The sequence below is a fragment of the Mobula hypostoma genome, chromosome 10, assembly GCF_963921235.1.
Source record: "Mobula hypostoma chromosome 10, sMobHyp1.1, whole genome shotgun sequence".
NCBI lineage: Eukaryota > Metazoa > Chordata > Chondrichthyes > Myliobatiformes > Myliobatidae > Mobula > Mobula hypostoma.
The window spans coordinates 130,735,396-130,745,961 of NC_086106.1; the positions used below are offsets into that span (position 1 = coordinate 130,735,396).

General features: G+C 44.2%; 1 protein-coding gene across 1 annotated transcript; it reads left to right on the forward strand.

The window, feature by feature from the left end:
- Positions 1 to 846: 846 nt before the first annotated feature.
- sox3 (SRY-box transcription factor 3) lies at positions 847 to 2,798 on the forward strand. The gene has a single exon (XM_063061159.1). The coding sequence runs from the start codon at positions 997 to 999 to the stop codon at positions 1,900 to 1,902; it is 906 nt and encodes a 301-aa protein (XP_062917229.1). The 5' UTR covers positions 847 to 996; the 3' UTR covers positions 1,903 to 2,798.
- Positions 2,799 to 10,566: the final 7,768 nt, after the last annotated feature.

Sequence of the window (10,566 nt, forward strand, 5' to 3'; positions counted from 1 at the left end):
CTCGCCACCTTTAGGCCGCTTCACCTCCGAGGGGGGAAGCTGGGACCGTCAGTGCGATCTGCAGTCAAGACCTTACCCATAGCGGGGCTTTCACTCTGTTGGATTCCCTCCAGAAGTAACGTGACGATGCCGTCGCCATGGCAGCCAAACAATCTCCAATAGAGAAACTAACCGCGGAGAGTTTGATTGGCACGTGGTGGAGCTGTCAATCAAATTCCCTCAGAACCCCCTCCCATTAAAAAAGAAACGTTTCTGCTCCAAAACACAAAACGAAACACCTGCATTTAGAGATTTCAGCGTCTTTCAGTGAGTACAGAGTCTGAAGCGAGGGGTTCTGTCAGGATGGGGTCAGTGGGAGGAAGCTGTTTAACAACGCAGACATCTATGCTAACTAAAAGATAATTTGGACGAGAAATATACTGGCCCGGGTACTAATTTCAAAACATGCCTGACTTCCACAGAAGCTGTCGGAAGCAAACAGAATTTTAATTCAGTCTCTGCAAAATTAAGAGCATTTCAATTGCACATATCCAAAAACTCTGCCCAGAACTCTGAACGCACTTTCTTAATTAAACTATTGGCAAACTATTTGAGGATCAGTAGCTATTCTGCTGGATGCCGAGTGTTCCGGCTTTAATGCAACATTTTGAGTTTATTCCGTGTTGCTGGACTGGGTCTTAAAAATCGCACCTATTTTTCTCTTTTTCTCTTACGCGGAGTGAAAATGGTGCCTTTCATACTAACTAACAATTCATCAGGAGCTGTCCCGTACTGAGCTGCGATTGGCTGTCAGCAGCTCATTTATAGGCCGTCAATCCACATCACATGGATAGGTGTCTATTGACTCCTATCGGCTGGACAAGTTTGGCAGAAGAGTTCGCGGCAGTTTTCGTGATCGCTGTGTCTTTTGGGTTGGTTGGATTTGCCTTGGGGACTGTTGCTTGCTTCCTGTCTACTTTTTTAAAAAAATAACACGCTCCCAGCGCGTTTGGCTGAATGTATAGTATGATGGAAACCGAGCTAAAGCCGGCTGTTCCCCAGTCCAACACGGGGACAGTCGGCGGCTCGGCTCCCGGGGCCACGGGCAAGAGCGGCAGCAACAACCCGGACCGGGTAAAAAGACCAATGAACGCCTTCATGGTCTGGTCCCGGGGTCAGCGGCGGAAAATGGCCCAAGAGAACCCCAAAATGCACAACTCAGAGATCAGCAAGCGGCTGGGCGCGGACTGGAAACTTCTATCAGACTCGGAGAAGAGGCCGTTCATCGACGAGGCAAAGCGTCTGAGAGCCCTGCATATGAAGGAACACCCGGATTACAAATACCGGCCCAGGCGCAAAACTAAAACTCTGATGAAAAAAGACAAGTATTCGCTGCCCAGCGGTATTCTCAACCCGGGCTCGGTCCCGGTCAACAGCGGCGTGGGGGTGAGCCAGAGAATGGAGAGCTATGCCCATATGAATGGATGGGCCAACGGGACCTACCCGCTCATGCAAGACCAGCTGGCTTACTCGCAGCACCCGGGCATCAACAGCCCGCAGATTCAGCAGATGCACCGGTACGAGATGGCCAGTCTCCAGTATAGTCCCATGATGTCCAGCGCACAGAGTTATATGAACGCGCCGACCACCTACAGCATGTCCCCCGTGTATGGGCAGCAAAGTACACCGGGAATGGCTCTAAGTTCCATGAGTTCTATGGTGAAGACGGAGCCTACCACGCCTCCGCCGCTAACGTCCCACTCCCGCGGCGCTTGCCTGGGAGACCTACGGGATATGATTAGCATGTATCTCCCTCCCGGAGGAGACGGAGACCCCTCTTCTCAGAACAGCAGACTACACAGTGTCCACCAGCATTATCAGAGCACAGGAGTAAGTGGCACTGTCCCCCTAACCCACATCTAAGGACCAGAATCTTTAATCTCAATGTCGACAAACTTTTAGCCATCGAGCAAAAAAGAGCAAAACGATTTGGCCCCGCTTACCCGTCGGACTGAATTTGTTGTGTGTGAGCGAGTGATTTCTGGAGATTATCTTCGCGACGTATAACTTCGTTTAAAAAAATGCTGAAATGTTCCCTTTTCACGCCATTCGGGACAATCATCCTTCCTTTCTGCACGAACGAGACTCCCTTTTAGATGCCAAGGTTTACGTGAAAAGGAGGCCTTTCCGAGACTTTAAATGGCCTCAGATCTGAACTGAGACTTAACAGAGGAAACAATTTTTTTGAACGCTCTAATTTGTGTACTTGTAAATAACTGTTCAATAATGTGACACCTGGCTCGATTCGAAAATATACCTTGTAGGGTTTGTGTTTTAACCTCTTCTCTCTCTCCTTTTGTTTTTAGCTTTTTAAAAAGACTGCGGGTCACGACGCAAGTTTTAATTTATAGTATCTTTATTCTTGTTTACGCATTTGATGCCTGTGAACATTTTAAACGTCTATATCAGGATCCCCCGAGCCCGCCGTCTCTGGACTTGTGAACTTACATGGGTGGAATGTTCTACCATATCGGTTGAGTAACTATATTGAACAAGCAAATATCTAGTTTACTAATAAGGCCACTTCTGTTTAAACACCGGCTCCTGTTCCTCAAATGTGGACGAATAAATTTTTACAAAAAAAATCACACGACCCGGATGTTTTGCGTTGCCTGCGCGATGTGGGACTTTCGGTGAGTCTTTACAAGGATTAAATGCTTATATGAATCTGGATGGAACTTTTGAACACATTAAATGTTTCCTGGTTACAATTTAGATACAGTCGAGGGGAGGATCTGTCTCACCAGTTGCTCCCATTTCTCTGGCTAGGCCTTGAAGCATCGGCCAACGGTCCTTTTGAGGTGCGTTTGCGAAAATACCTGTCAAGGTGCACACAATGGGAGAGCTGTTTGCTTTAGATTGAGCGATTCGCACTCCCGTAAATAGCTGATAACGAGCATTAACAATCTCGAAATCGCTTGCAAAGTAGCACCCCCCCCCCCCACCTCTCCAACTCCACCACCACCACCACCTTACCTGCGCTTCGGTAATTCAAACGCTCCAGCCGAAATGCTCAGTAGTTGGGATGTGATATGGAAGTTGTCCTGGTTAGGCCCCGAGCTGACCGTGTGGAGCGAGAGGCAGCTTTAGCTCTCTTCAGTCTCCCGGGGACTGGCTACCCTGGCAACCTTTCAGCCCTCTGACATGAACCTAGCCGCGATAGAGGGGCAAAACAAATCTAACAAGTGTTTGAAGGGTCGGGTTTTCCTTGTGGGTTTCTTGGGAGGAATCTGTGTGTTCTTTTGACTATTCCGCTGGGAGGTATAGCCCTATAGTAGGGAACGTTTTATGAAGAGCGTGCCTTGTAGGTACTATATTTCATATGTACCATGTCTCTAAAACTTGGAGACCAGGTGCCAATGACTTGTCTGTATTTATAGAACATCGAACAGGCTTTTCCGCACAAAATGTTGTAAGTAAATTAGTAATCAAATGACTAATTAAACTAACCTCCATACACAATGTCCATATCCTTCCATTTCCTTCACGCCTATCGAAACGTTTCGTAGAACATGGAATCTCAGGCCTTTTTGTTTTGTTCAGGACTAGCTAACCTCGAACTTTTAATTTGATGTCTGCTTACTTATCTGTAAGGAGAAAATGTAGAAAGAGAAATCGGTTAATTCTTTGAAACGGAACTCTCTCTACAACAGAAATCGCGCGTCCATTTCGGTGTGTAACTAATTTTTTTCAAGATCTGTTCGCCACAAGTGTGGAAGTCATGTGTCCCTGGTAAGTCGCGCAAAGATCAGGCCTGGCGGCTTGTAACTGATATAAAATTGAAAGCAATCTCCAGACATTAGTATAACACATACTAATTTGGAAAGCGGTGCCAGTTCGCTGTTAGCGAGTTAACGACTTCTGTCATTCCTACAAATTTAAAAAAAAATCAAAAGCAACGTTTTTCCCTTCCAGGCTGTTTTATTTAAACAGATCAATTCTTCGTTCTTTCACTGTATAGATCACGGGTAGAAACTCTCAGTGCCTTAATATCCGGGCGGTTGTTGGAACTGCAGAATTTTTCTAAAGTCTGTTCCAATACCCATCAGCTGCGCTTTATTGACAAGATTTTTTTTCTCTCTCTCTTCAGGATAGTTTGGGAATCATTTACTTCGCTACCGCTTTCAAGCCGACTAATTTGTTTCAATTTCTAGCCTCTTAACATCTCCGCTCGGAAGGAGTTTAAATAACTTCTGGAAGTGTGGACAAACTCGGTTCTCCAGCCGTGTGGCCTACAGTTGAGCCATAATTTATTTCTACGACTTTAGAATGGTGTTGCGCTGGCCTGGTCTCGTTTCCCTAATCACACATACAAATATATGAAACCTTAAATATACAAGCAGTGGAGAGAGGTCGGGCGGATAGGATAGTTATTATTAGTTGATTTCTTTTTGAATTTGAAGTAAAATTAGCTTGCGCATCGGACTTGCAAGTGACTGATCTGAGAATGAGTAATCTGAAGATTTAAACACTGATTTAATTGCAATCCTGGCCCCGGTAAAGTCTTTCCAGTGGACAGCGGATAGTAGAAAGTGCTATTTCTTAAACTGTAGACTAGAGAAACGCCAAACCACTACTTGGACTTACGGCGCTTGAAAGTCGCAGTAGCTCGGCTGATTCCCTTGGCCTGAAAATTCGGCGATTTGCATTGTGACACCAATAGAAGTGGGCACGGGAGATTTGTCAGAGGATAATAGTAAAATGTTTTTTTGTGTGTGTTGCGTTGGTAAGAGTTATTCTGGGTTTAAAATGTTATCAGTCAATATTGAGTGCATTGCCATAGATTTTTGAAACTTCTTAAGTTTATGAAACTTCGCCGTTCTTCGCTGTTATTTAAATCATCGTTAAATATATGCTGTCGACATTCTTAGACCGGTACCAAAACACCCGGTCATCCGAGACGGCCACTTGTGGCTGTCGAAATTAAAAACAAAAAAAAACATTTAAGTTTGCTGGTTGACCTGCTGAGTTTCTCCAGCATTTTGTGTGAACTTTGAATTTGCAGCATCTGCGGAACCTCGTATGTTAAACTATTTGACATTATTTCCAATCCCTCTATTTGACCGCGGCCGTTAGACCTATTTTAAACAGCCGTTTGGATTAATAAAAACGATTAAAAAAAAAATAGAACCGATCACTGCCGAGGTCTTTGTACGAAGGGGTAGTTTATATTTAACATTGGGATCTATGAATATAAAAGTTCGGGGGTTCAGCAAGTGGGCGCGCCGGATAATTTTGTTGGGGTTTAAATTACGGATTGCGTTCAGTTTCAGATTTTGAATTGGAGTTGTGGGGGTAACATCTTTTGGGGAAAAATAACTATTGAATTACAACCTAAACACGAGGCATTGTGCGGATATCGCCCCTTATTTGACCGAATTGAAACCCGGAGTGGTGTGATCTTTCGGTCGGAGCTGCAGTAGATATTTTTCATTTAATTTGTTTTAGACCTCCTCGTCCCGGCTGATAACTGGGTTCATGGTATGGGGGTTTTAATATCTCCTACCTTGGCCCGGAGATTCTTCGCCAAGTATTTAAGCGTCTCCACACAGGGGACGGAGCTCTCCCTGACGTAGCGGACGCTGATCACCCCTCTCCCGCCTCCCTCCAGCCCGAATGCCTGCTTCATTCGGGTTTCTAAGGTGAATGCCAACCTGGAATATCAATTATCGCAACACATACAAAATGCAGGAGGGACTCAGCAGGTCAGGCAGCATCCATTGAGATGAATCTGGCCTAGACCCTTCTTCAGGACAGAAAAGGAAAGGGAAGTCAAATAATTACTGCTTTGAGGAGCAAAACCCGTCCCAAGACGCTTGCCTTGGCGTCTTGAACTCTGAACAAATATTTAAGACATCAACCCATCCTACCACACAGGGTGGGGATTGAATTAAACCTCCGCGGCTCCAGAACGTTCGATGTTCCAAAACCCCTCAATGCCACACTGGCTACACTCCAATGGGCAGTGAATGCTTTGGGTTATTTTGGACGCGAAAATTCTCTACTGAAACGAACTTGTTCCCATTCTCGCTACTTTCCTCCACTTAACTACATTTCAGACTTCCTCAAGGGAGGACATGATGCTATAAACAATGAAACCTGTCTTCCTCCTCCCCATATGGACTCTGAACCTTTTACATTAGACAACGCGTTACCCACTTGCGGTTACACATGTTCTCCCGATCACAGCAGCGGTTTGGATGCCCGTGAGCTCGGCGGGCAGCGGCAGGAATCGAACTCCCATTAGGGAATATAATGAGCTGCAAGGATCTCATTCCGCCTCCACAGAAAAGCGTGAATATTTTCTAAAATTAAAAAAAAATCTTCCCTACAATTAATTAGGAATTCCGCGACCCTTAACCGTCCGCAGAGATAGATAGATAGATAGAGAGAAAGAAAGAGAGAGAGACAGAGAGAGAGAAAGAGAGAGGGACGCAGTGGTCGTTAATGAGAATTTCCGGCAGGAATTAATCCGTAACGATTTTTCGTCCCCCCGTGGCTTTCAGAGGAGAATGATCGAGTAACAGATTTCACCCCCCCCCCCCACACACACACACACTTCACCATCTCTCTACATTACTGGAGCAGGTGGTCGTGCAACAGTTTGGGCAAAATGCCCCCAAAGTCGGAAACTTGGAACTTTCCGAACTCAGACATTTCAACGAAATGCAGCGGCGATTCTACCGATGCGGGTGCTAATCTCAACACAGGACAACGAAATGTTGTCTAGTTAGTTGCACAGACCGAATTTGTCAAAGATACTTGCAAAGACAGGAATTGAGAAAGATAGGGATTATCAAATATAGGAATTGTCAAAGTTACTTGTCAAAGGCAGGAGTTCACATCACAAATACATGAGATCCTGCAGATGTTGGAAATCTAGAACACACAGAGAATACTGGAGGAAATCTGCTGAGTTCCTCGAGCATTTTATGTGTGTTCCCATAGGAAGACGCATCGTCTCCTTTTGTAGTACCATTTCTTCCGAAGCATACACGGTCACTTCCAAAAGTGCAGACAATTAACCGATTTCGGTAGAGCTCGCAGCCGCAAGTTTCGATAAATTACATAGCCGTTGTCTGTGGCACCGAGATCTGGAAAACAATTTGATCGCCACAGAACAGCATTAAAGTTGTGTGAAGAGGTGTCATCGTTGTATCACTTTTCAGACTCCGAAAGGCAGCTTAAAAACAATACCGATAAATAAAACATTTCGGTGTCTCTGGGTTTGCTCCTACAGAGTTATCCAGCGACAGTGTCTGTCTTTGACTTTTTTGTGCGTATTTGAATAACTTGAAGCGAGAGCGATGTTAGTGGAGATGTTCGTTGTAAATGTACCCCCTCCTTTCCTCCCCCATTACAGCAATGCTCCTGAATGACTAGCGGGATGCGGTGACATAGGAGCACAATTAGGCCATTTGGCCCGTCGAGTCTGCTCTGCAGAACTCAGATAATTTCATTCCTCTCTAGTTCTCTGCTCCGTTGAAATATCAAATCTCCGTTTCAGTTTGAAGCATTCCTCGCTGGGTAAAACAAGGAAAACGCGCAAGAAGTATTATAATAGTTTTCTTCCCCTTTATCCCAAAGTTTCAGTAAATGCACTGTAATATTGTTTTTATTTTAGTTGGATGAACCTTTTAGTTTTTGCCAAAGTTTTAGTTTTTGACCGCGGGAGACAGAAACAAATTAAAACAGTGCACCAGCTTCAGAACTGTGAGTTCTAAGATGAGAAAATTGTCCTTCCTTTTTTGCAATGGAGTTTGAGGACTTTGGCGAAGTCCCTCAGGAGGCTACTTAGATGCAAGTTTAAAGGGTGAATTTTGTGTCCAGAATATAGCAGGGGCGCTTTTCGCCCTGCAACTGGCGAATGTTTGGCTTTTCCTATTAACTGGTTTCGAAAAGACCCTAAAACATAGGAGCAGATTTAGACCATTCGGCCTATCGAGTCTGCGCCATTTCTTAACTCTCTCAACCCCATTCGCTTCCCTCTTCCCCGTCACCTTGATTAAGACCCCAGTCCTTAGGGAGAGCGAGTTGATAATTGCCGAACGAGCAGGCAGTTCCGTGGGATTTCAGCATTGAAACAGACGTGGAGAGGGAGGAAATTTGGGGAACTCGAACCACTTTGGATATAAAAAGTAAGGAAAGGGTAGGCTGGGTCAAGAGTGGATTTAAACACCGTACGCTGGTGAAAATGCTGGCGCTGGAAAGCATCCAGAGATTCAAATCTCAACTGTCTCTCTCCTCACAAATTATTAAGTTGTTTACACATTAATACTGGAATGTACGCTTATGTCGACTTTTCCCAAGTGAGTTCCAGACCCTTGACTTTTGCTAAAGTCCGGTTATTCATTCGCTCGAGTGAAGCAAACGGAATTCAATCAGCCTGGCGGGAAGCGACGTTTTGTGAACTCGGGCGGCGGAGGGTAGACTTTTGATTAACAATTATTTCGTTCTCCTTTACACTTGTGCACTGGGAATGACATGAAACAATCCAGACAATCTTGAGTGATCGGCTCCCGGAGATACATACACTATTCCTCCCGTTGCCACGTTAAAATTCAGTGCCATATTATAAACTGAACTGGAGAACTGACAACTGTTGGAATTGAGAATCATTTTGAATCTTCCCGAATTAAATGTAAACCCACTTTTCCAATTGTTCAAAGTTCAAAGTAAATGTATTATCGAAATATAAATTTCAAAGGTCAAAGTAAATTTATTGCCAAAGTACATATACACTGAGATTCATGTTTTGCTGGCATTCACAATAAATATAAAGAAACACAATAGAATACAGTAAATGAAAGACAGCTCATAACAAGATGGAACAATGTACAAAAGACAACAAGCTGCGCAAACACAGTAATAATAATAATAAATAATACAGAGTACATGAGATGAAGAGTCCTTGAAAGTGAGTTCATAGATTGTGGGAACAGCTCACTGATGGGGTGTGTGAAGTTGAGTGAAGTTATCCTCTCTAGTACAAGAGCCTGATAATTGAGAAGTAGAAACTGTTCCTGAACGGGATGGTACGGGGCCATATGTATATGTGTGTCTGTATGTATGTGTGTGTGTATATATATGATGTTTGTAGCTGCAGTCGGTAGTAATTTTATCTATTGCACCGTACTGATGCCACAAAAATACAAATTCCACGACATATGTGAGTGATGATAAATCTGATTCTGATACGGTTCTCTATTGTGGACTGAGAGTGGGAAGAGGGCAGGGAGAGGGCAACCATGGTTAGGACAAGAGAGACAGTGGGAAGCACCAGGGAGACATTCTGTAATGATCAATAAACCAATTGTTTGGAATGAAAGGAGCTTGCCTGGTGTCTGAGGGCTGGGTGCTGAGCACCCCCAGCCCCTGGCACTGCCACCTGTCCCACACCTCTGCTTCAACACTCCATCCTTGCCATTCCCAACATCTGTCCATATTTACAAACTTACTCGCTGCTTCACGTTGACAAATACAGTACTGTGCAAATGTCTGAGACATCCTAGCTATGTGTATGTCACCATATACAACACAGAGATTAATTTTCTACCCTTTCTTGCATTGGTGATTTTAGAAAGACAGGAGCATTTTGCATACTTGTGTAATTTCTCCTCTTAAGTAATACTTTACATATAATTAATGAAGCATTATATTTTAATATATGGCAATGAAGGATTTCTAACAATAAATTATGAGGATGCAAGTGCGAATAAAACAAGATGTCATCCCCAGTAATTTCAGTCACACATGACAGAAGGAGAAGACAAAACCCAGGCACACCACACAGTAAACGTCAGAACTCCTCAAGTGGATTTCACTGCTTTGTCTAATGTTTTGTTTGGTTTGTCAAGCGAAATGTGAATTTTTTGGGTGGCCAATCTTTTTGATTCCAATGCCCATTCCTGTTTCAATATGTCAGTCCATGGCCTCCTCTACTGCCACAATGTCTCAGGTTGGAGAAGCAAAGCCTCATGTTCCAATCTGATGGCATGAACATCGATTTCTTCAGCTTCCAGTAATTTTTTCTCTTCCCTCTTCCCTCTTCTTCAATTTACCACTCAATCATCTCACCTGCCCTGGTGGCTCCCTTCCCTTTCTCCTATGATCCTCTCTCCTCTCCTATCAGATTCCTTCTTCTCCAGTCCTTTACCTTTTCCACCCTCTTACTCCAACCCCCCTCTCCTGTCCACCTGGCTTCACCTATCACCTTCTAGCTTGTCCCCCTTCCCTTCCTCACACCTTCTTAATCTGGCCTCTTCCCTTTTCCTTTCTAGTCCCGATGAAGGGTGTTGACCACAAAAATGTCGATCATCTATTCATTTCCATAGACGCTGCCTGACCTGCTGAGTTCCTCCAGCATTTTGTGCCTGTTGCTTTGAATATTTGACATCTGCAGACTTTTTCATGTTTATGATCTGTAGAATTGCTTGTGTTTCCAATATTCTGTTTGTGTTTACATATCTTTGCCTCTTCACAGGGGAAAAAGGGAGATGATGTGGAAAGTGTGGTGAACTAATCACA

Excerpts from the sequence above, each read along its gene's own strand:
- sox3 (XM_063061159.1), top strand. The coding sequence starts at position 997 with ATGTATAGTATGATGGAAACCGAGCTAAAGCCGGCTGTTCCCCAGTCC.